This window comes from Oreochromis niloticus, linkage group LG23 (assembly GCF_001858045.2).
Source record: "Oreochromis niloticus isolate F11D_XX linkage group LG23, O_niloticus_UMD_NMBU, whole genome shotgun sequence".
Classification (NCBI taxonomy): Eukaryota; Metazoa; Chordata; class Actinopteri; order Cichliformes; family Cichlidae; genus Oreochromis; species Oreochromis niloticus.
Genome location: NC_031986.2, coordinates 29800993 through 29828061, shown reverse-complemented (window position 1 = coordinate 29828061; position 27069 = coordinate 29800993). Strand labels below are relative to the sequence as shown.

Genomic DNA, 27069 nt, shown 5'->3' with positions numbered 1-27069 from the left:
TGCTTGTGTCCAAAAAATAAATGCAGGAAATTTGTCCAGTGAAATTAGTGGTAAAGAGCTGCATTAAGAACAGGTGAGTCAGAAAACTATTTTTAACCCACAAAATATTCACACGGATTTTACACGTCCAGTGTGAAAAGGCCTTAAGGCTAAAAGTTGGGGAGAGCAGTTCAGCAAACTGATAAAAGTCCAGTTACAACTTTCATACTGAGGTTTGACTCACACTGGAATTCCATTTACATATACTTACATAAACTACACTCCATTTGCTGAGATCTTGTCATTTTAGCCAAGCATTTGTTAAAACCTGTACCTGAGACATACCTTACCAATCATTTCTTAAACTTAGAGGTCCATTAACTTTACCATTTTTAACTTTTTTTCTATCATGTTGCATTTGGTAAGGAAGGTTGTTCCAGTGTATGTTGTTTCATGAGCAGAAATGCAAAGGCACAAATGAATGAATAAAGCGGGCTGCTATGCCCCAAACTCCTTTTTGAACAATAACAGTCTTTGTCAGTATCGACCAGCATGTAGGTGATCCTTCATTAAATATACATATTCTAATAAATTTTGTTCATTTTCAGAACACCAATAAAATAGAAGTGCTATTAAGAAAAACACCTGTATTCTTGACTAATAAGATTTGAGGTTGACAAGAAGGCATGCGCGGTTAAGAGTCAGTTAGTGAGTCGGTTATCTTCCAGCAACACCTCGTCTATGTGAAAGTTTCTCTATGTGAATCGCTCATTAAAGCACAGCAGTGGGTACTGATAAAGAGAATTGGATTACTGTGATTAATACCATGTGTCACTTTTAAAGTCCTTAACAGCGTGAATCACACAGCACCATATATACAAGGAAATACGCTCACTTCTTTTAAAAATGGTTTCAATTTTTGGCGTGAAACAATGGCAAATCTTGTGCCATTCATTTCAAGAACGCCGTGCCACTATATATTAAATGCAACGCAAAGGTCACCGTCACCACACACCTCATCACATAATCCACCACACTGTCACACACAGTGGACATTCTATGTTGATTAGTTATAGTTTGGTTTCACTTAGGGGACTAGAAGGATCCAGTGTTATGTGGGAGTTGTTTTTATATTTTGTGTGTGTGTGTGTGTGTGTGTAGAGTTTATCAGGGTGTTTGGGGCTATCTGGCAAATCCCAAATATCCTGCTGTGTGTGCAGAGTCCACAAATTGAGAGAGAGGGAGATAATAAGAAGGAAGTACACACATGCACACTCTGAGAGAAGACAGTAACCTGTATGCTACATGGAACAAACCCCTGGTTGAGGATCTCTCTGGCCTTGGGCACAACAGAGTTTGCACATACACATGCGCGCACACACACATATACTGTGGTATACTTTAAAATAAAGTTATTAATATTAGCCACTTTAGAAAGTAGATTTCCAGTAGACAACACAGTTGTCTCTTCATAATCCACCCCACAAGCATTGTGTTTCTGCACTCTGTCACTTAACTTTATTCCAACCAATACGTCTATGGCTTTCTTTACAACTTGACCTGAAGGCATATTGGAAGCATGTACAGCTGCCTCAGTTGTTCTCTAGTGTGTGTGTGTGTGTGTGTGTGTGTGTGTGTGTGTATCTTTACTCTTATGCCTATTTGTCCCATGGGATGTGGAACGTGCAGTGAGTATATTATGGGATTAGTCTAAATTAAACCAGTAGACATCAATGAGATTAGATATGGCTAATGGTAATACTAATAGTATTAACTTGCAGTTAATAATATATCAGAGCTTTTGACAAATTCTCCATTTTTTAATTTTCTATTTAGTTATTTTTGCCCATGCCTGTTAAAAGTATATCTGTTTATTCAGCATAGCTATGGTTCAGCGTCTTTTTTTCTGTTCCACACCACAGATGTTCTTTGTCATGTCTCCCTCCGCTCACCCTCCACTGGTCGCAGCAGATGGCCGCCCCTCCCTGAGCCTGAATCTGCTGGAGGTTTCTTCCTGTTAAAAGGGAGTTTTTCCTTCCCTCTGTCACTGAAGCGATTGCTCTCAGGGGTTTGTCTCATTGCTGGAGTCATTCTGTAGTATTGTAGGGTCTTTACCTTACAATATTAAGCGCCTTGCCTGTTATTGTGATTTGGCTATAAATAAAAAAAAATTTAATTAAATTGAATTTAATAAAACGTTAAATTATTAATTAATTAAAGATTCTAGGATCAAACTTTTAGTGGGCCTCAGCTCCAAATCATAATGTCTTCCATATAGTCCCTTATAATTAATATTAAGGGAATATGCTGTTTCCAAATGTAATCAGCCCTTTTCACATTTGCGAACCTCAATCCAACTGGATACACAATATAACGTTACCTTCAAAAGCAACCTAATTAGTTGGATGATCTATTGTAGTGTCTGAGAATAATTCAGAGTGAATAATACAGAGATTTCAGTATATTCTCTGGTTTTAGTGCGGAGCCTTTAGTTATCAAACCTGAGGCTCAGTCGTCAAAGAACTTCAATAACTATTTGTGGCAAAGCAGATAATATGAGAAACATGCACATTATTTCATATCAATGTTTTCTGTTTAGAATGTCCACTGGCAGTTTTTAAGCATGCTACTGGAAAGCACACTGAGCATCCTTGAAATACATGAAAAATTACTTTGTGAAAAACGTTTTTTGTTTTTCCACCTAACGTCACTATTTGCTCCCTCGTTCTTACTGTTCTTGTATATCTCTGTCTTTTCTGCGTCTATGTCCACTCTTACCTGTTTCTTTTTGGTCTCTATGTTCTCTTCATCCTGCTCTCAAACTAAAATAATAAAGTACATGATCTCCTTAGCTGGCAACCCCCAATATACCAGCAGACTAGTGGATCAGAAGGTTATAATTAGCTAATAATTTCTAGAGATTTAAGCATCAGAAAATGTTTTTGAAGCTATTTAGAGAACAAATTAAAATAAGCAGAAGCATTACAAGTCACAGCAATATCTCCACATTATCAGAACAGTTTGAACTTTTGCATTTCAGTTAAAGTGTGTTTTAAATATGCATCGCTGATTTTTGTCATGAAATTCCCTTTTCCTCTTTCCCTTTGCCACAACAGTGAAAGTCTCATTAGGCTATTAATGACAAACTGCACTATTAAAGCAGCAACGCCTCTGTAAGCGTAACACTATAGCATCAACAATACTGGACGAAAACCTATTTTCATTCTATTCTGTACTATTGTCAACAGACAGGTTAGGAAAATATAACATTTGAAGACAATGTCAGGAAATGATACTAAAAAGTTCTATTATTACTACTATTAATATAGCTATTAGGAGTGCTGTGATGAAATTTGGAGGTGCTTAAGCTCGCCTATGGAATAGAATATTCCAGGCAGTTGTACTGGAATATACTGTCCAAAGTCTTCAGCTTATCCACTGTGCTGGACTTTGGACATTATCTCTGCAGCTCAGATTCAGTCTGCTGTGGAAGCTGTGTGGCTCTGTTACTCTTCATTTTCTGCAATATTAGCAAACCTTCTGCGTTATCCTTGAGACTGGCCTATTCAAGCAGCTGACTGGATATCTCGATGTCAGCCAGTTCCTCTATTTTCCTCCTCATCACCCTTTGTTTTCCACTGTAATGTACTCACTTAGACGTTAATCCAATGGACACATTTCTTATGCTTCCAAGAGTGCTTCTTTCCCCCTGTTCACTATCTCTGAAACACAAATTGTCATGGTGTATTAAAAAGCTGTCATATGTTTACGCCCTTCTGGTAACTCCACCTATTTCAGTGTTAGCTACCCTCTTGATTAATCCATGCGATTGTCTTAAAAGGATGTTCAGCCCAAGTTTGATCAGCAGTGGTGAAAGAGCATTGGCCAATCATGGCTTTAAATTTGGCGTTCAGCATTAAAGAAAACAAATGAACATAAGGATTGAAATGAAAATATAATCAAATTGTTCAGCTTCCTGAAATTCTGTGATTAGTACAGACTGAGGAGGCTGAAGGGCAGATTTGTACAATAAGGATATAGACTGAAAGCAGAGGTCAGCTAGGCTCGGCCTATAAGCAGGGGTCAGCAGCGGTTAACAGTGTAAGTGTTAATAAATGTAAGGGTGGTGGAAAGGTCTCTCCGGGGCAGTAAATGAAATGCGCCTACACTTTCATTTCTCCGTTAGAGAAGCCAGAGAGACACCACCTTCGTACACGCACACACAACTTGTCAACACTATGACCAGTTCACAGCTCCCTGGGGTCTGTTATGAAACTGCAAGCCCAGCACTTATGGATCTTTACTCCTGTTCTCTCTAATACACAAACACGCACCCACACAAACACTCAGCAAACACACAGACTAATTGGTACCTATTGTGAATCTGAGGTTTTACTTTTGTTTGCTATTTAGCAAACCATAATGACAAGAAGAAGAAAGAGGGCTGCAACAGTTGGTATGGCCCGTGATAGGTCAAAACCTACGACTTCTACTGAGACTCACTTAAATCTATGTCACCCTAATTAAACCATACCAAATGTGGGACAGACACTAACAGATCATTTGCATTCTTAAAAGTAATCAAGGGAGACGCTTCCAATTCAAATGACAGCCGCATACAGTGTGAGCAAGAGATGCAAGAGGGGAAGGAGAGAGCAGAATAAGGAGAGAGAGAGTTGATTAATTGAAGGTGTATAATGAAGATAGATGTTGGTGTAAACACAAGTAGCTGAAGCCCTGCAGTGCTGTTGTGTTTGAAGGGAGAAACCGAATAATTAATAATTATGCATATTAATACTGATGATTAAGTGGTTGATATTAATGGTTACTTCTCTAATTAGCATCAGCAGGATGCAATATGCTGTGGATTAATATTACACATGCAAATCAAGCAGTGAGTCTGCAGTGATGACATGGCACTTCACTCCTTCACAAAATGCAATTTAGCCGAGGTTGCTGTGTTAACTTGTTCTGCATTTTCAGGTGAAAGAAACACGAGATCCTTCATGTTTCATTTGTAACAATACAAATATTGCAACAAATTCAGATTTAACATCACAAATTAAACAAACTGAGCCAAAAAAAAGGGCAAGGTGTATATTTAACTTTGAATAAAAGGTTCTGTAGAAGATGATGTCTTAGGATAGCAGTTAGTGATGTGAGGCATTGAAATCTCTTTGCCAGGAGTTTGTGAGATAATATCCAAATACACACACACATTCACTCACCAAGTTTTTAATTATTCAAATAAAAAAAATGTCGTTTTCCTTTATTAAAAATATCAATCATGGGTTTAAAGTGATCATTCAAGTTTTGGAACCCACCGTGTCAGTACTATGTTAAATGGCCTGTATTTGTATAGCGCTTTTCTAGTCCTTAAGGACCCCAAAGCGCTTTACACAACCAGTCATCCACCCATTCACACACACATTCACACACTGGTGATGGCAAGCTACATTGTAGCCACAGCCACCCTGGGGTGCACTGACAGAGGCGAGGCTGCCGGACACTGGCGCCACCGGGCCCTCTGACCACCACCAGTAGGCAACGGGTGAAGTGTCTTACCCAAGGACACAACGACCGAGACTGTGCGTTTCTCCAGGCATTCCAAAATGCAAATTGGATATTTAATGATAACATGTGCTATGTGTAAAATGCTGTTTGTTGGCTTCTGAAAACACTTCTTATGCAAATAAATAATTCAACTGAATTCAAATGAATTAAAACAAAGAGAAAAGGAGAGCAAGGGAGAACAATAATGCATGAGGGAGATGGAGAGGAACAACAGGATCTTCCTGCGTCTCCACCACCTCCTCGTTCTCTTTTATCTTCCATATTGTTCTATTATTTCCATCGAGAAAAAAACAAATGAATACACAGCGAGTGGTGAGAGCAGTAGCAGCAAAAGAGAATGCTGACCTTTGAGAGGATTATGGGATTTGTTTAAGAACAAAGCGAGGAGGCAAATATGGCAGATGGATTCGGTAAAATAGACTATTTAATAGTGAGAAGCCTGAATTGCACAGAGAGCAAGAGAATGGAGGACAAAAAGGAAAGGATCAGTGTGTTAATGTAAAGGTTTCTGAAAAGCAGCTCACTAATCCCAGAGGAGATGCATTCTGATCCTATCAGAGTACAGGATAGTTTGTCAGCGGCTAGAAGGTTTGATTGCATACTTAATGTTATGTTTATTAATACAGTATCATATTGGTTTTGGGGCATCTCTCACTCTTTCTTTCCATCTGGATTAGACTGCACATCACATGCTTTGATATGCTTCCATACATTTCTTGACTGTTCAGTTTTAGCAACCAGTTCAGCAGAATCAAATATTGGCATTGTAGTTATGATCACTTTAAACTACTCTTGTAGGCTGCATGTTTTTAAAAATATTGCTGGTAACTAACTGAAAAAAACCACAGAAGTTTTAAAAAAAGAGTGGGTACATGATAACAAATGGTGAGAAGTGAGAGGAATAATCTGTATTAGACGAGCCTGTTTAATCCCAGAGGAATTTTCACATGAGAGAAACAAGAGGCTGCAGAGGAGAGGGGGCAACCATCCTCCAACGTAAGGTCAACTCTAGCAGCATTTTTGTGTTTATTCATGGTATGCAATAGACACACACAAAAGGATAGCAGCCCTGTGTTTATTGATTATCAAAAGAAATTAACTCCATGCACCCCGTATGAAATCAGATGCGCTGCGTGTGCATCCATCACCCTGAGCTCCACACCTCCCATTTTTAAAGATGCAATATAAAGGGCACTAGTTTCTGCTTTCGGCGCTGCAGATAAATCAGTGGAATACCAGGATCATCATTCTTGATTCTGGATCAGCTCTCAAATGGTTGGTGATTTTCGTTTTCACTGACATCATTTTGTTCTCAACAAACTCCACAATGTATGCCAGTAAAGATTTTCAGCTTGAGTATTTCATTCATCAAAACCTGATGTCTGATTTCAGGGTTTTTTTGTAAAAAAAAGAAAAAATAGTAATAGACACCGCAGCTAACAGACAAGCCAACAGACCTTACTAACACATTTACATGTAAATACATATTAGCTTAAAAGCTTCTTAATAGCTACTGGCACATTTTCTTTAATCAAATATTCCTGTATTTAATAAAAAAGCATACTGTATATTGCTCAAACCAGAGCTCTCAAACTCTTTTAAAGGCATTCACATACTATTTCTTTGTTTTGCACTTTAACATACTCTCATTCCGCTTTCCACTCCCTCTCTAGCTGCCTGGTGTCTCAGCAAGATGCTCCTATCTGACCTCTAAAAATATGGTGACGGCAGATTTGTGACTCATGCTGATAACCAATCAGATGTTTTTTGTCGTGCACGGAGGACAACCCCCATAGAGTCCTAAATCACGTTTTCTCTTCATAGTTCTCTCCCTTGGTCTCTCTGTCTTCTTTATTGCTTGTTGGCGATGGTTTTATTTGGTGCCGGCAGATAGTATGTGAGTTTCTTATTGGGCTGCAGAAAGGCTGGCAGACTGAGAAACTAAACATATCAAAATCAGACTTACCAGTAAATACATCAATCCAATGAAATGAATAGAGTAAGGCAGTTCTAAAATTAACCCTTTAAGAAAGCTAATCATACAGATGTAGTTGCTCAGAGACAGAACTGATCTACTCCACTACATTTGTATTCTGCAGTGACTGGACCTGTTGCACACCACACACTTTGTTATGGGTAGATGGACATGTAGCGTGACAGGCAAACACACACAGGATGGCATATAGACTAACAAGCATCTATGTGTAAGCAGTCATTAATACAAAAGCCCAAGATAAACTCTGATAAATACTTAACACTGTCACAGGGGTTGTGTAAATACACAGAGGTTACCTATGCATGTAGACTGCAAAAAGATGCTTAGTAATAGCTTGATATGAAGGGATGTGATATCTATTTTTTCTCAACACATCTCTCCATCTGCCCCCTGCGTCTCTACCCAGCTAATCAGCTTCAGTACAATCTGTACCAATCAGCTGTCTCACACAGACCAACAGTGGTATTAACACAAGAGTGCATGTGAAATACAACCACAAATCTGGTCAGAACTAATTCCACTATGCCCAGGATTCCAACTCTGTAGAATCATATCAGTCATACAATCAAATCAAATTTAAATTGATGTAACTTAAATTAAAATAAAAACAACAACGACGACATGAGCCCAGTGTCTGGTCAAACTCTTCACTATGCAGCCAGTTCAAGTTTTATTTTATCTGTACTGTATAGTGCCAGATCACATCAAATACCTCAAGGTGCTTTATATTGTAAAGACCCTTCAATAATACAGTAAAAACCCCAACAATTAGACAACCTCGTATGCGCAAGTACTTGGCAACAGTGGGAAGGAAAAACTGCCTTTAAAAAGGACAAAACCTCCAGCAGGGGCGAGGGGCAGTCATCTGTTGGGACTGGTTGGGGGCGAGGGGATTAAGACAGTATAAAAGACACACTGTGGAAGAGAGCCAAAGAGTAATAATAAATAATTATTAAATATAGAGAGGTATATAAACACATCAAGCCACCATCAAAGCAGCTGTGAAAGTAAATCATTTTAAAGCATGTAGCTGAATCAGGACATTTTGTAAAACACTGGGGGGGGGGGGTTAAAAACACAACTGCTTGGTCTGATTATTGATCTCACAGAACAAAAGAAATCCAAGCATAAAATGTGCAAAGAAAACAAAGAAGCGACAAAAAGGATGAGGAGGAAATGAAATAGCTTGCTTAGTCTGAAAGCTCATACTGATATGTATGTGTGTGTGTGTTAGTGTGTGTGTGTGTGTGTGTGTGTGTGTGTGTGTGTGTGTGTGTGTGTGTGTGTATGTGTGCTACATTTAATTACTGTTAATAGTTACTTGGGAGGTTAGCTGTATGGGCATTCAGACATCAGCAGACATTGGCATTCATGCCACCTCTATGAGTAAGATGGAAGTAGAAAGCAAACAAAGCTCAAAATAATTTTACAGCTTACAGTTTTTGCATACATTAAGCACACTTTGCAATTGAGTTAGTATATTTTAGATTAGTAGAATTAGTACACTGCTACATTTAAAAATATTCACTCCAGTTAGTATATTTGGTGTTAGTATTTTTAGTATTTGTATAATTAATTCCATTGGACAGTAAAGCAGTGGAGGAGAGTGAGAACGTTGCTACTTCATCATGTATCAGGGAGTGGAAGCATGCACATGCAAGAATTAAGTACTGGTTTCATTTTAGCTCTTCTGATCTGAGCACTTTGTGTCTTGAAGAGTTATATTACATGGGATTTTAGTTACTTTAAACTTAAGAACTTTAAAAGCTGATTAGGATATGGAAGTTTGTAAAAGTATTAATTTGTACTCAAAAAAAGGGTGCAGGGTGTGGGTTTAGGACACTGTGATTGCCTGAATGAAACCAGCAACAATAGTTTACACATGTTTGATCAATTTTAGGAATGATGCTTCCAAACACTATGTGGTGAAAGCTCACATAAAGGCTGTAGCTATTAGTAGCCATGAACCATGCATATTATTGTGAGGTGCGTTGGTGGCAAGGTGCAATGGTTGTGGCTAGAGCAACCTGGCGTTGTTAAACATGCCCAGATGGCTGACTGTTGTCCAAGTCTTGGCTAGATTAATCCAATCCGTGATGCATCGGGAAAGCTGCTGTAACCTTGCATCGCCAACCTTGCTGTTGCCAGATCACCATTAGCATAGCATAGCTTCCATTAGTATTGCTGCTCACTCATGAATAAATCACAGAATAACTCAGCCAAATGAGTAGGTGAAAAGCAAACTGAGCACTGATATACACAGATCACCTCACAACCAGAATACGTCAACGTAAGTCCAGTGCAATGACAAAAAAGAATGATTTTCATATGACTGACATACTCCTAGCAATTTCAACTAAAAGGTAACTTGCTAACCTGATCTAATTGGTTCTGCTAATGAATGACACACAAGTATTACAGATGCAGTAAATGTTAGCTGATATTTTACGATTTCTTCAGTACTTACTGTTTACACACAGTTCTTACCAAGGGAAAAAAAAAAACCCCATTTACAATGGTACAGTATAGAAATCGCCAGTACAAGGCAGCCTGATTACAAAACAGTTTAGGAATTAATACAAATTCTCATTCTGAACATTTATTCTCTTAAACAAAATGAAAAAGAAATACTCTAGTATCACTATCAGCAATTAAATTAACATGCAAAATACTGGACCACACAGATCAGGGCAGATTGCACTTTAATCAAAGGGCATATCTGGGCTGATTTCACACCAAAAGGATAGAAAGTCATGATTTCCAATCATGTCATCTGTCTTGTCAGCTCCCTAGCTTTCTCCTCAGAAATGCTGGGATCTTGGCACAGGGTAGCACAGTGAAACTGGGAAATATTGAAGCAAATAGTACAACATGTCTCAATGCAGTCTGTCCACTGATCAAAGCCTTCTCTGCCCTAAAATAGCAGAGGAAATGTTTGAGCCCTATTTGGCAAATTTACAAGAAAGAACATCCAAGCAGTACGGCAAAGGACTGCTGATGATGCATTTAAATATGCCTATGTGCACACACACACACACACACGCACACACACACACACACACACACACACACACACACACACACACACACACACACACACAGAGAGCTTGTGACAATTAGTATCCAGGATACAAAACTACAAGCATTACAACACTGTAAAGCTTTTATGGCAAAAAAGTTTTTATACATAAAATGGCTTAATAGTGCTGAATAGCTTTGCAAGGACTTCCACAACTCCTACTACTGATATGTTTACTCCCTTAGTTACATACAAGGATTAAGTTTCACAATTGCCCCTACCAAAAGCCCTTGTCAAATATCTACGCATATACAGGTAACGGCCATGGACTTTTTGAAAATGTGTTTATTGTTAGCTCAGGAGAAAGCCTGAGAAAAGTGAGACAAAATGAAAGAGAACTAATAGCAATACCAATGTTTGCAGGTGGAGCAATCAATACACATGGATGATAACTCAACACTTTTGTTTAAGGATTAGATGCTCTCAAGTTTTTGAGCAAGCTGTGTCAGGGATACTAGCAAGAGGAGAAGGTAGGGAAAAGAGAGAGATGGCACAGAGGCGCAGAAAGAGTAATGAACCTAAATCATTGGAGTATTTGTTTCAGGGAGAAAGAAATTAATAAGCATGAAAATAATAGTCCTCCACACTTTGCCAGCAGGACAAAAACTAACAGGAAAGAAAAAGTCCAATTACTGTGGAAGGGGAAAAGAAAAGAAGATATATTAGAATAAAAAGGGGAGAGAGGGAGCGAGCATTATTTGGGAAGGTAAATATTAGAGGAAATGCCTGTGTGAAATGCACACAGTCCTAATTTAAATAGCTAGCTAGCTAGCCAAATCTGATATTTGTGGATTTCCTAATGTGTGCAGCATGCAGAACAAATAACAAGCATGCAATCAGTAAAGTTTCTCAGCACATATCTTGGGACTCTTTGGACTAAACTACACTGCTGATCAAATAATTAATGATAGCGCTAACGTTTAGGCTCATAGAAATGTCCTGTATATGTTTTTTTTTATTATTATTATTTTGTTTGTTTTATTTTCTGGTTGCTTTATCTTTAAAATTTGTCATGGCGCTCGTATAGTCATTATGAACCTTAGTATAGTAAAACAATAAATGGAAGAATTGACAAATGGATCATGTATGGATACATTTTAAATGCATAATTATCAAACTATTATATTAACCTGTTTTTAAAACATCTATATTCTGCTAGTTGGTCCTTTTCTCATGCCAGGTCTCTATAGGCTTGATCACAGTGCTGAAAGTAAGAGGAGCAGTAGCATGCAGAGAAATGGATATTTTACTGGCCAGGTATATCTTAAAACAATCAGAGGCTTGATGAATTGGCTGAATGGCTGATGTATGGCTGGAATGGAAGGGGTATTTGGAGAAGGTTTGAGTCAGGGAAATGCACCTCATCAATCAGCATGATTAAAGGTTTTGGCTGGGCTGAAACAAACTCCGCACTGTGAGGGCCTGGCCTTAAAGGCACAGTCCACTTTTCAGCAGTCCAACAGCCGAGGCTTAAAACTCACATATTACCACATGCAGTCAACATTTGTGACTCTGTGTTTGTCAGAATGCCAGTATGATAGACATTTGGGATTAAACAATATTAAATAACTCAGTGTGACAGTTTCATAACTGCTCAGTAACAATCCCCTATATAAGTTTTATTCACTGGGGACACTGATGGGAATCGAAATGTTTTTATGACAAGGCGAGATTTTATATGATAATATCCAGCAAATTTCAGAATATTATCTCACTTTAAAGGGAAAAAAAAACATTATACCATATTTGTGATAGAGCACTTAGCTTCTTAAGCACTTCCAAACAATTCAAACAAAAACTAACCTCACAGCAGGATTTCTGATTATAAACCAAGGGGGACTGAGATGGCACTTTGATAGCACTATACTATGTGTTTCATAAACACCCAATCTGCACCCTGGAGAAACTCCTGATTCATTAAACACACAATCTTCTACACACCCATGAACACACACTGACAGCAGCATACTCTATGCATGCCCCATGGCCAAAATCATTGTAGCCAAGGCCCTTAACCCATAAATACAGCTTCGCGCCAGCAGCTCTACATATTTAAAGCCGCTAATGGTTTCCTTCGTAGTGCTCACTTGCACACACAAACACACTAAACCAAGGAGAAAAATCACTGGAGCGAGGGTAGGGATTTCTGTCAGCTGAGCAGCATCTCCAAGCAAACAGGTGCCGCAATGGCTGGCTGGGCAAGGTCATTCCCACACTTTAGCCAACATTGGCCAACTGGCTAACTAGAGAACATAATTATAATTCTGAGAGCCTGGTCAATGTTAGTAGGTATAAAAGGTTTAAACAAACATTGTTTCCTAGTCCTTCTTAATTTTTGAGATGTGTAATATCTTTCATTAACTCCTTTATTCATTCTCTAATAAAGAGCTTTTTTTTCCCCACACCAAATGTTAAACCCAACACATGTTCAGTTATCATACCTAATATACTGGTTTATTCATATTAAGAACATGTGGTTGGCTGACTTTAATTAAAGAGGCTGCTGATTACATAATACATATACATCATGATATCTGGACCAATGAAACATTAACTTTCAATTCAGTCTATTAATATATCCAGTTCACAGTTTACAGCAACAGTAATATCAAGGTACTATATATCGTAACCTTAAGGCCCTGCAATATTACTGCGTCCCACTTTGAAAAAGCACTTGGTGACCTCAGAGAGGAAGAACTCCTATTTAAGTGTCAGAACCGTGTGGGTGCTGACTCTTAACAGTGGGAAAGAAAAACAACTTAGAGTCCAACACAGAACTTGTACTCAATTATACTGGATAACTGAATGGAAAGCCCACAAGCCCACTGATTATGAGTCCTATATCTACTGTCATTCACACACAGACACACACAAACACACACAGCCCACTAGAAGGTTGGGTAAGGTACAGCTGCACACTTTTGCCCATTGCCAGGGGGGTAAACACAAACACACAGAGTTTAATCTGAGAGCAAACAGCAGTGCCTCATGTTAACCAGCAGGAATACACTTTCCCTCAACACTATGAGGCTTGGAGCAGTTAAGAGCTTGCACACGAAAAAGTGGCGAGTGAGGAACGGAGGGAAAAAAACAGAAAAGAATGAGAAGGAGGGAATGCCTAAGGGACTGAGGATTTCACCACATTTAAAATAATTTTAAATGTTCTAAAATGTAACTGACTGATCTTTGACTGGATTACTCTCACCTTACTTGCCTTTTTTTATCCTTTCTCAAGCTTTTGATGTTTGGAAGTGGTTGTACACTTCAGCTGCTTATGTAATTTCCATAATGCTTTATAACTATAATCTAAAGCTAAAAAATGTTATTTGTAAACAGTCTGAATTGGCTAAGCCAGTTTATTCATAACAGGGAAATACAAGATTTCAGCTTTGAACACAGCAGGTTTTGGAGTGTGGAGTTCAGAAATAGCCAAAATTGTGTTTTTTTAGTGTATGTAGAGTATGTGCACTTTATACACATGGTGTCTCTACAAACTGTAATAGTCTGCAATGAAGCTAAACTTTAGGGTGGATAAGAAGGCTGCCTATCTAATCACTAGATCTTTTTTAAAAATATTCATATATGTATATTAATTATCCGACTTCTAGCTGTCAAGAATTTTATTACCACTGTTGATCTTTGGGTATCATTAGGATGTGTGTAAGAAAGCAACAGGTTTTTCAGCCAGTCTTAGTATTTGCAATTAAAATATAACTAATGTAAAATATCAGAGTCTGAATAATTAACAGAGATGATGCAGACCACCTGCAGATCACATTAATATTTCACTGATATTTTGTTTCAGCTCTTCACAAAGAATATTGTGTGAGCATTTATATTAATTCGCTAAATACACCCTGACACACAAAAACACATAACTGTACATGCACGCACACTCACACACATGCCAAGAAAACTTTTTTTAATATATATTTGAGTGAAAGGCGGATATTGCCCTGTATCTTTATTCTGCTATCCTTTGATCACACCGGGTGAAAACCCCATAAACCAAAAGAGCATTTAAATGAAAGCGGTCCATTCCATGACAGCATAATCTCATTCAGCACAGTGCACACCTTTGTTTCTATCATGTGGCTGTGACATCTAAAAGAAGGAAAAAGGAATTAGGAATTACTCTGATGAGAAAAAATAAGACAGGGTAGGCAGAAAACTGAGATATCCAGAAACAAGAGGGACTGAAAATCCATTGTACTAACTATATATGAAAGAGATGTACAGCAGAGTGATAACCAGGCACAAACTATGCAGAGCTGCAATCAACATGTCACTTTAAACAAATATGTAGATGAGCAAAGGATCAGAAAAGGGATTGCACAAACATTTTGTACTACTGTGCCTTTCACTTGCCTACTTTAGCGTCAAAGTCAAGGAAGAATAAAAAGAAAGTGTCTCATAGAAAGCTCAAATGCAGTCTTTGGAAATATCGCAATCAATCAACAAAGAAATGACACCAGATATTAGCAAGAAATACCAGTTTGAGCCAGAACAATGTACAGACCAAAAAAAGAAAGGAGGGAAGAAAGAAAGGAAGAAAGATATCCCTGGTCTTCGTCTTTTTAAGGCTAAGGTAATGGACTCAACATGACAAAAGACATAAATAAAGGGAGAACAGACATGACACCACAGCAATAATGGTCACTCATTGCAGGATCCTTACCGAGGACGCCAAGCCTGTAGTTGAAAGTGATGACAATCACGTTCCCATAGCTGGCCAGGATACTGCCATCAAACATATTCCCAGTTCCTTCCATGTAGGAGCCCCCATGGATGAAAACCATCACTGGTTTGGGGCTTCCACTCTCCCTAATGTCTAGAGGAGGGGAAAGGAGAAGGTGGAAGAGGCAGAAGGACTGATTAGATGACATATTGAAGGTGACGGTCAGGGATTCACTTTCAAAATTTTCATTTGTAGGGGGCTTTTGCCAACCTATCGGCACACTGGCTTTCAACATAGAGACCTTGTCAGTTTTAGGCATCAAAACATTTCGTCAATATGAAAGCACTATATGACTGCTGTTATTGGGGTATACTGTTTCATTTGTTTATCAATGTATCTAAATTCCATATTGATGTAAAGGAAAAACAATATTTGATGTGTTTAATTTAATGAGTTGTATTTTCCTTCAGGCAATGGACTGTCCAAAATGCCAGAATGGCAATCTGAAATGTCCCACTATACTGAGGAACTTTAGAGAATAACATGGGAGAAAATTTAATTAAAAAGAGCATATGAGGTTTGACAATTTTATGAAAAAGCATTGTTTTATTGGAACATAATTTTAATTCAATAAAGTAGTTTTACCTTCTTTTTTTTTAACTGCAGTGAAAAGCTTACCTTGACTTTGTGAATATCAATGCATATAAGCACAGACTGATAGATTTAAAAACTAAATAAGAAGCTTGTCTTTTAAAATAATTCAGCGTGATTTAAAGCAGATTTAAACATTTTGAGCAGTGAGAATCTATTAATGTAAAAAAGAAGTATGTGTACTTGCACCTGGCAAATGTAAGGTATGGCTCAGGAGAATGGTGAGCCTGCTGTTTGCACCAGAATTTGTTTTATGGAGTCAAAGAAAAGGGTGACTGTATTGTAAACCTTTAGCCACTGATGTAGTGTTGATGCGGGTTGGCCTGTAAGCAAAATGGATGTGAAGAGTTGGTGAGATCTAACAACCTGCGGCAGCCCATGTTCAAAACAAGGTTCCGCTTTCATCTCGTTTTTCAGTGATGAGCCTTTTCATGTTGTTTCTTAACTGTTTCCATCAGTACATATAGCAGTACACATCATTTATCCTAATGATGTTGTACAGTGAGGGATCAGATCCAGAGAGAGATGAGAGAGTGTATGGGGAATTAAAAGTTAACCAACCAAGAAAACAAAAGACAGATTTTGTCAATATTTTTAGATACTTTTCTAAACCAGAGGAGTGGCAAATTAGAAACCTCAAGAAAAACATAAATTTTGATGGAACTTCTTGACACTAAAAGACTGATATGAAAATAGTTTGTAGGTGCCCCTATAAATGCAATGCATCAGCATCATTTTAACATTATTGCTCCTTTTTTAACTAAAATTTAGGACAACATATATATATATATATATATATATATATATATATATATATATATATATATATATATATATATATATATATATATATATATATATATACATACATATATATATATATATATTGTTGACTCTCCCAATAGAAAACTCACAGTCAGAATGACCTTACACACAAAAGGAATTGGGATTAAAGAAAACAAGGCAGGCTGACTCTGGTAAAATTCTCTCTGAATGCGCGTCTTTGTACTATGTTTGTCTTTTCTTCTGTTTCCCTGAGTGCAGAGACCATTACATCACTTCACATTCTCTGTCCTTTTACAGGTTTTTTTTTTTAAAGCTATTCAGCTCCCTCTGTCGCAGCAGGCACTGGCCACAATGTAGCAACACATCATAACTCTCCTCTGGAACACTTCCAGAAACTCCTGACAAAAAAGGTCAGGAGATTATGGCAAGTGCGTATGTGTGCTGGTGCTGTACAGTCCAGATATATGTGCAACCTAACAAAAGGAGAGGAGGGGAGACAAACCGAGCATATAATAAGAATGAATGAACTGGGTAATTGTGATGATATGATTCTGTTTATGATGGTGGTTATGCAATGGTAATGATAATGCTGATAGTGATGTTGGCATGACAGTGGCAGTAGTGATAATTAACTGACAGCCTTGATGATGACAGTGATGAGTGACAGTGATGAGGATAATGGCAATTAATACTGGATATATAGTGGAATCAGCTGTGGGTATGTTAAATGGTGATTGCAATGAGTATAACAATGATGTCGATGATGTCAACCATGATAGTGACAGTAATGGTAATGTACTTGATAGTGGTGACGATCATGGAAATAAAAATACTTTTTGCTGGTGTCAGCCAAGATGGTTTTGATGACGGTAATAGCAAACTACGAAAGCGATTAATTTTTACATTGCTAATGGTGTTGATAGTAATGATACTGAAAACTATTATGGTGCAAATGATCTCAGTGACAAATAACAACCATGCTAAAAAATCATGATAGCTACCTATTACAGTGATGGCAACGAGGACAAGTATATTACACAATAGCTATGATCAAGACAATGATGTTACTAAAGGACAATATTACAACAATTATGCTAATATTAATGTTACTGTGGTGGCAGTTATGATGTAGTCAACATCATGTTAGAAAAACAGCAGTGGGGCCAGGTAACGTGCAACTTCCAACCTGTGAGTTTTTGACTAATTGGAACAAAAGGATTGTTTTTCAACAAGCAGCATTAAAATGTAATCCAAATTGCAAATATTTTAACCCAAATGATTATCTTTTTTTTTAACTAAATAGGTAGTTTTGGTGTATAAACCAAAATATAGTGAATGAAAAAAAAACAAACAAACAGAAAAAAACTAAATGCTAAATAAAACTCTGAAACAGGACACAAAGTGAAGTTTCCTGGTTGACAGCATTGTGATTGATAACACCACCCCTTCTGCCTCCTTTTGCAGATTTTGTCAGACTTACAAACAGGACTATTCACTCTTAGTGTCTAATAACACCGCCACAGCTTGTGGTTCAAAGCATCTGTGCCAAATATGTGCTGAAAAAAACTGCAATATTTGAAATTCTGGGAAAAAGAATGGCTTGGATTTTTATAATGGCAACAACAGTGAAGATGGTAGGGATGATGCCAACATCATGACTATGAACAACAAGTGAAGATGATGTAGATGATTACAACAACCGCGAATTACAGTGAAATCCAATGGGCTTTATACAATAAAAAAAACGAATAACATTAATTGTAATTGTTAACATGGGTTTGTAAACAAAATGATGAGGAAAGAGTTACGATAATAATAATTCTTTAGAATGGAAGCTGTGTAATATTAGAGTCGCTTGTATTTCTATGAGTCCTCTCAAGTGTTACTTGAAAATAGAAATTAAATTCTGCTGAAGTGATATAAATCCAGTGTGGCTTTTTTTGTTCTTTGCTGAAGGTCAGTGGTAATGAGGTGAGGTTAGGATAAAATTGCTGCAGCGACGCTCGAACATTGATGGATTTACCTGAATTTACCTGGATTTACTGACTAAAACAACTCCCAGTGTATACTCAACACATTATATATTAAGGTTTTAAGTTTATGCTATCCAGCTTGCTCTCAGTATGGCTTCCTGGCAACCTTCATTGGCTGCCAAGTGCAGCATTCAGAGCCAAAAAAATCTTGTAAATCCCAGCCTCTCTATTCATTCCCCTTACTTATCAATTTATTCAGCATATTTCAACACTTTCTACCACCCACCACTTTCCATCAGTGAATAAATTGTATTTGAGGTGATTATTGAACTAGCAAATACATGTATGATTATTGTAATCAGTAGTTAATATTGATTCCTGTAACTTAATTTTCAATGAATGTGTCTAGAATCAGGCAGGGACATTCAACTGTCCTCTCTCTCTTTTTCTGTGTGTCTGTGTGTGTGTGTGTGGGTTTGTGTGTTTCACAGTGAGCAGAAAGATGAAAGCTTGCTCGAAGATGAGTGAAAATAAGATGCAATCATGTAGTGATTCGACCACTCAATCTTCCCTGGGATGAGTATGGGTCAGGGAGGGTTTGTCAGAGGAGAGGTGCCATGCCAGCATGGAGTAGATCATTGCTTCCTTGAGGATGAGGTTATGATCAAAGAGATTCAGGTGCTTTAGATTTCTCTGAGCAAACCCTAAGAGAGGCCCCCAGGCTGTTGCAAAAACTTTGGTATCCTCTCCCTGTGCCAGTGTACAGGACTTATCAAACCAACAACAGTCACAAGAAGAAAAGGGGTATTTTTTTTTCTTTAGCTCTAGCTTTTTGCTGCAGGGAATAAAGACACAGGAATCCTGGTAAGGCCAACAGGAAACAAAATGAGGCCAAGTGCTAAAAACAGATTCAAATGCTGCCTAATAAAATGTATTCAGTGAAAACTGTTCATAAAAACTTCTTCACTGGCATGGTTAAGAAGGCATCAATGCAGACATGTACCAATCTACCATGTATTAATCAGTATGTGAACAGTAGATAATAGATATTGAAATAGTGATCAATCATTTTATTATATTTAGAAAACCATATTTCAGCTAAATTATAATATGCAGTACAAACATTGATCACTCCCAAATCAACTAGGATTTAAATCTACGATAAACGCTGTCCTGGTTCTGCTTCAGGGCCTTCTACCAGTTGGCAGCTCTACCCTGTGCTCCTTTTCAATGATTAAGGTCAATATCTCTAAAGTTGAGGCCAGGGAACCTTTTCAATAATGTCCATTTCCACAACTTCTATCTGTTTATCACTTTTTTAGTCACTACCCAGTTTGCGTAAAAGGGTAAAATGTAAGGGTAAAAATGTAAAACATAGCTCAAGTAGTAAGGTCATGCTTTTGAATTAAGCTCTATATTTACCCCATTATTGCAGTTGTTACACCAATCCACCTGACAGTCTCCCACTCCCTTCTTCTCTCACTCATGACTAAAACTCAAAGATACCTAAACTTCTCTACTTGGGGTGGTGGATCATTCCCCCAAGTGGGTATGCCTTCATTTTCTGATGAGAACCAGACTTTGGGGTACTGACTGTCATCCTAGCTGCTCAATACTTGGTTGCAAACCATGGCTGTGAAAGCTAGAGGCCATCAACCAGTGAAGCTAAGAGCACCACATCAACAGCAAAAAACCAAGATAAGATCCTGAGGCTACCACCTGAAACTGTCCTCCCCTTGCCTAAATCTAGACACATTGTCCATTAAAATTACAAACAGAATCGATGACAAGAGCCAGACCTGGTAGAGCCCCATACCTAAGGGAAATGAGTCCAACTTCTTGCCAGCAATGAAAAACAAACTATTACTACTGCTCTGCATGGACTGAATAGCCAACAATGACAGCCCCCGCACTGCACCCTGTATTCTTTAAGCACCACCGCGCTCCAGAGGACAAGGGAAGTGCTTGAATGCGTTCTCCACCACTACACTTTGCCAATTCATTTCCACAACATCCAGAGCCTGAAGGGACTCTAGGAAAAGCTCAGCCATCTCAACGGCCTGGCTATTAGAGTTCAACTACCTGATTGACTTCACACCTAGTGATGGAAGTCATATGCATCACACAAAGACTGCTTCTATTTCTTGTGTCCTCAGTTGAAGTCAGCACACCATCCCAACCATATATACCTGACGGTTTGCCGGAATTGATTTGAAGCCGACTGAAAGTCTTGTTCCCTGGCCTCATCAGACTTCTCCCAAAGTTTGCCAGTATGGATTTGACAGAGCCATGTTCTGTTTTTTTTCAGCACTGATCAGCTACCTCTAGAATCCAACATTTCCTGTTGCCAAGTGCACTTTGGACACAATCATGGTCAAACATGGTTTCCGTTATGGACTATCCATGATCAGCACTGAACTCTACTCTTGGGGTTACACTATCGTTATCCATGTGAGCACTGAAGTACCTAGTAGACAACAGTGCCTGTGTGGGGATGCTTGCAACACCCCACCCAAGATTTGCAAGAAGGCCTCCCACAGTCCAAAGACATGTAATTAGTGGGGTTAGGTTAATTGGCAATTCTAAATTACCCATAGGTATAAATCTGAGTGCGAATGGTCGTCTGTGTTAGCCATGTGTCAGATTTGTGACACCCTGGACAGGGTGCACCCTGGACCGGTTGCTATGGTAGCTGGGATAGGCTTCAGCCTCCTCCCTCGTGACCCTGATAAAGGTAAGTGGAAGAGTATGAATGGATGGAGAACTGAAGACGCCTCTTGGGTGAGGTATAAAATGTCTTCAAAAAACCTGAAGACATCCAGTCATCCTTAAAGACTACCATGAGAACCTACACAGACATATTTAAGTCCATCCCATCTCAAGGAGATGTGGATGGACAACTCAGCCACAGACTGAAAACCCAAGGTTTCTGCTTTCAAAATGCTGCCCAATTCAGAAACCAGAAGATTTATTTAAATTCATAAATGTTATATTAAACAGCCTCGTTATTTGCAAGCATGAGCTTAATGGAGAAAGGCAAGGATGTTGATATTGTTATGATCTTTTCTTTTATTCCAAGATTGTCTACATGGTATTAGCAACATCTCTGGGCCCTAACACTCTAATCTATACTGTATCCCTGGAAGTTAATCTTTCACAGGTAATAACATATAATACTTAAAAAAGGTATTAGAGCCTCCATAAGTAGATGCCACAGTTTGAAACATCTTCACTTCTGCATTCTGACTCTTAACTATTCCAGCAATATTTGATGTTAAAACAGAAGCTTCTAACAAATCCTGAGTTCTCTGGGCTTTCCTGTTTACATCTCTATTCCCAGCACAAAAAGGATTACAAGCTTTAGAGAATATAAAGAAATTATAAAATGCAAGATACTGGATGGGAGGGGTTGTGAAGGGATGTCCTCAATAAGTTGGCAGATAAAAAGCAACACTATGTCAAAGGTCAAAGCCTCTAGAGCTACGTGGAAAGTAAAATGGGGAGGGAGAGTTCAGACTGATTGGAGTTGCCCTGAAAGAGAGGAGTGTCTGCGTGTCCATGCAGGCATTCTTAAACATATTTCCCTGTAAATTAAACTGGATTACTTGTCTTCCTCACATCCTTTATCGAGATAACACTTGAAGCTCGCATGGAATTCATTGAATAGATCTGTGTGAGCTTTGTGACTTTCTATAATCTTAGTGAAGTGTGTGCGTGTGTGTGTGTTTGAACTCCCATAAAAACTGCATGATGGTGCAGATCAAAGGGATCTGGATGGTTGTGAGTTTTACTTGGATGTAATTGCTGTTTACTTCGTCACATTATACAGTAGAGGCACTTTATTAAGACTTTCTGCCTGTCATTAAATTTGCACTGCAGCAGTCTCAAGGGGATACGACACTATCTCTGGGTTTTATCAAAGACATTTTATTCCTAATATGACTTTTCAAAGGTCTCTTATTTTATGGCAATTGAGCAAAGGTTCTTCTTTCTTCTACTGATGAGATTAATGGGTTTCAAGTGGAATGCCATAGCATCATAACACCACTCATTTCAATACAAAGAAGAGTTATTGCAGTTTTTAAAAGACATTCACTGGAACCCTGAAGTCTGTTTTTTTTTTTAAACAATACACACCTTGCATTATAGGATTAAATGGCTTTAAATGATTAGCAGTACGTGGGGACAAAATAATTTATTTTTATTGCATTTGAGTAGAAAATAGAAGATAGAAAATTCATGGCAATAAGTGCAGAACAGGTAAGCAATGTTGCTTATTTTCAAACACATGGTGAGTTTGACAGAACCAGGCCATATATTTATGGGTTAACTAACATGTCTTGATTACTATATATGGTTATAGAGCCTTATCTTTATAATTTTCTGTACTAGCACATTGTGGCAGGAAACTGTGGGTTAGCATCCTTGATCTTGCCCCTATGCAGACACAGATTTTATATATAATGTATATAACTAGCCCATATAGTTCTTTATATTACAGTGAGTGACCCAAAGTGCAGGAGATTTGAATCTGTTTAACCCTGTAAAGATATACTATTTACAGAAAAAAATGTATAAAGTAAATCTTACGTCAGGGTCCATTTTTCCAGAGCTTTAAATTAAAGCATGTAGCTACATGTCAGTCTTTAATTACCTCGATGAATAATTACATACCAAAGTCGATATTAATGGAAATTAAATGTATTAATGACAGTATATTACATACATTGTAACTACAAGTCTGTCTGCTTTGAAAACTGATCAGCTAAGCCACAATATTCACTTCACCTTGTCTTACCTTTTGCAGAGCTGGTTCACGGGAGATTTAATTCCACCAGTGAGGTATTTGCCCCTGAGAAGCAGCTTTGTCTCACAGAGATGTTTGCTAAATTTTAATTGCAATCTGCTGTGTGAGCAGCTCACAAATCCTGAACATTCATTACAATGAAAATTACTAAGTGATAGAAGTGTTTATGTACAGTGAGGACATCGGTGAAAACCTTAAACATAATGCCATGTCATATGGGTTCCTTGCAAATGCTGACTAAATGTATCACTGCCCAACATTCCTGTTAGCTAATCACAATTTTTCCCTACAAAAATAATTTTGGACATTGGCATCCAGTAGCCACTGTAGGGGGAGTAAGTTTTACATATTAACAGGTAGTAAGTTAGGTCCAGCATTGCACCCCACAAGTCTTTGCAGCAACTACGGCTGAGAAAGATATTAACATCTCTTCTAGTATTTTTATCATATTTACAAATGTTATTTTGATGCCAAAAACATAAATAGATCTGTTACTGTAGAAGAAAGCCAGTAAGCCAGCGGTTAAACTTTTGAACATGATCATATTTTAGAAACGAGGCAAATCAAAACAAAAAACATGCAAAAATGTGTTAAGAGCTGACTGAAGGGTTAATAGTTATTCTATCTGCTGGTGGGATGCAACATAGAAAAGTAAAGAAAAGGAAACAGCAAATCCAAGCAGATAATCTACATATGTTACAGTTTTAATATCAAAGAATGGTGGAAGACATGTAAATTTTAGACATCAAGCTGAAGAGGACAAAACACATCCAGCCCAAAAAGAGAGTTTACGAGTAAAGAGCAAAAAGAAAATGTCCATCAATTTCAAAAAAAGGACAAGAAATGTAAGAAAATCAAAGAAGATAAAAATTGTAGGAGAAAGGGTAAGTTTGATTTCCCTTGTCATGCAAATCAGTTTGGCATTGGGGGAAAAAATACCTTCGTCGTCCGTGCGGTCACTATCACCTAAATCATCACTGTGTTTCTTTGTAAGGGGACCTATAGGACCAAGAAGGAGAAGATGGAGGAAAACAGGGTGATCAAGAACACAAACAGTCTTCAAAAGATGCTCTCAAAAGAAAGAAAGTTTTTTCAATCATTACTGATTTTATAGCCCCCTTTTTTCTTTTCTTTTTTCTTTTTAGAAAAATCTTCACATTGACAAGCAGACTGGGCAAACATTACCACAACGTCCACTTTGTTTAATGTTGGAATTTACTCTGCATGAGTTCATTTAAGAAGTTAAAGACCAAAAAAAGAGGGACTTTAAAAAAGAAGCAAAAAATGTTAGTTTTCTGTTGAAAATGAAGACTGAACTAAAGATAAACGTCTCAAGATCATAAACTTTAAAACATTGCATAAAGTAGCATAAATTACACACATCAGATATTGTGGTTCAGATCAGAATAGACGAGAAAAAAAAACAAAGACTGTAAAAGAAGCAGAGTTTTTTAAGAGCAGAGCACTCTAGAGAATCATGTGACAACTTCCCCAAATGCATTTTAAAAGTGATTTGATGTCACAACACAGACAAACATCTGTCCATACATATCCCTGTTTAGATGATCAAAGTATCCCAAAATTTTAAAGGCAGCGAGAGAAAGAAGGGAGACCCCCCCAAAAATATATATTTTTTGAGTGATTATTGGTTTATTCTTTATCCATGTATTTTATTGCTTTTGCCAAGGCATGCTATAAATCATAAAGCCTGAAAATTCATGAATAAGCACACATAGTAATCTTCATAATACAATTTAGAATAATCAGTTTTATTTAAAGGAAACAAACTGAGTTGGGGGAAAAACAGCAAATTGCCTATTAGTATCAATAAAGCAATAACACAATAATGACTTTGCTCTGGCATAATAATATTGAGATTAATTATGTGTATGTTTGTTTAATCAATACAAGAAAAAAGTAAAGTATGAAAGCATCTAACATTTGATCAGATACAATAAGGGTATTAAATTAAACTTTTTTTTTTCAAATTTTTTTCAGTAGATTCTTTAAATACTCTTTAAACGTTGTTTTTGTTCAACCTGAGTGTTTGTGTAGTGTTTAAGTTTATCAGGCAATTGTCTGTCAAGGGAAGTGGTTAGATGCTTCTCCATAAAAACAACAGTTTGTCATTTTAATATCAGTATTGTTTACCTACACAGAGAAAAACACATGCTAGCTTAAAGTAATCACACACCTACAAACAAACACACACACAAATACAAACGTAGAGAGGAAAAAGTATACATATATTTTCCAAACAAGATCAGAAACATGCAGTCTTAACAAAAAAATAATGTAAGCTGTCAAGGTGCATGACACATAGAATAGCATCAGTAGCATACCGGTCCTCCCCCAACCCACACACACACACACACACACACACACACACATCCGCCCACATACAGTTGTGCACACGTGCAATGGCATCGACAACATGTGAGCCCGTTGTGCCTCAAACTGCCATCAGTAGATGAGGAAATCACCACTTTCGTCCTTTAATCTATCTTAATTGACCACAGCAGCAAATAGCCGGCACTTTTATGCAAATATACTTCAATTCCGTTTTTAAAAACTGATCTAGCAGTTTATTCTATTTATAAGGTCAACGCTAATAAATGGCTCATATTAAACTAGAAATGTCACTAAATGAGTTGTTGTTAATGTTTATGAAATAGACCATAATGGGAGATGACTGACTTAAAATGTTAAGATAGTTCTAGCCAGTAACTCATATCCAAGAGTAATAATTCCTCCATCATAATATCTTGGTGGTTTATTTTAAGCTCGCTGATTTCTTTCCAATGACTTTAAAAAGGAAGCTGGCTTACTGCATATCATTGTGTCCTGCAGCAGTCTCCCAGCTCTCTTTTGTGAATATGACAAGCAATTTGATAAGGGAGAGCTGACTCGTGCTTTCAATGTGCTGAATAAGCACCGAGACACCAAGTCGCTTCTTAGGAAATGGGAAATGTCTAAGAAAGAGAGAGCAGCCGCTGTCTAGGGATGTGTCACCTGTTTATAGAGTATGCCGCATAGAGAGATCACTGACAAAACAATACATAAAGGTTGTGAGAAATCTGTGTTAACCTTTCAGCATACACGACGCTGAGTGATGTATGTCTCCATGCTAATACTTGAATATACAGCAAGCCTACAGTTACTTTACAAACTGTTGCATCTACAATTTAAATGCATGTTCGGACAGACAAGTACATAATTAGTTTTTATATATAGATAGATATCAAATTAGCAAAACAAAGTGGTGTGTTTATATGTCTTTGACTGAAAAATATCCAAACTAGAAGAGGACATTTAAATTTAAAATGCTGTTTTATATATTTATAGGGTGTAGAAGCCTAACTTCCAGATCTAGTCTAGTCTTAAGTCTCCATGAACCAAAGCAACTATCCATTTTAGAATGTTGTTAAAATACTTTTAAGTGGCACAGTTCACTGAATATACTAAATATGTTTCAACACCATCCACATGAAATGAGTATCATCGAAAGACAATAAGTAAATAAATAAAAACATAAAAAATAAAAAG

At 37.6% G+C, this 27069-nt stretch overlaps 1 protein-coding gene across 3 annotated transcripts in view; it reads right to left on the bottom strand.

Annotated features, from left to right (window-relative positions):
- The window catches only part of nlgn1 (neuroligin 1), a 292800-nt gene that overhangs the window by 150446 nt on the left and 115285 nt on the right, over positions 1–27069 (bottom strand). For 2 of the 3 annotated variants that reach the window (XM_025903035.1, XM_025903036.1), the window contains 2 exons: positions 24463–24522; positions 15307–15459 (listed from right to left, as the gene is read on the bottom strand). In XM_025903035.1, coding sequence (XP_025758820.1) covers positions 15307–15459; positions 24463–24522 — 213 coding nt within the window. The remainder of the gene's footprint in view (positions 1–15306; positions 15460–24462; positions 24523–27069) is intronic. The other variant, XM_025903037.1, reaches the window with a different exon arrangement.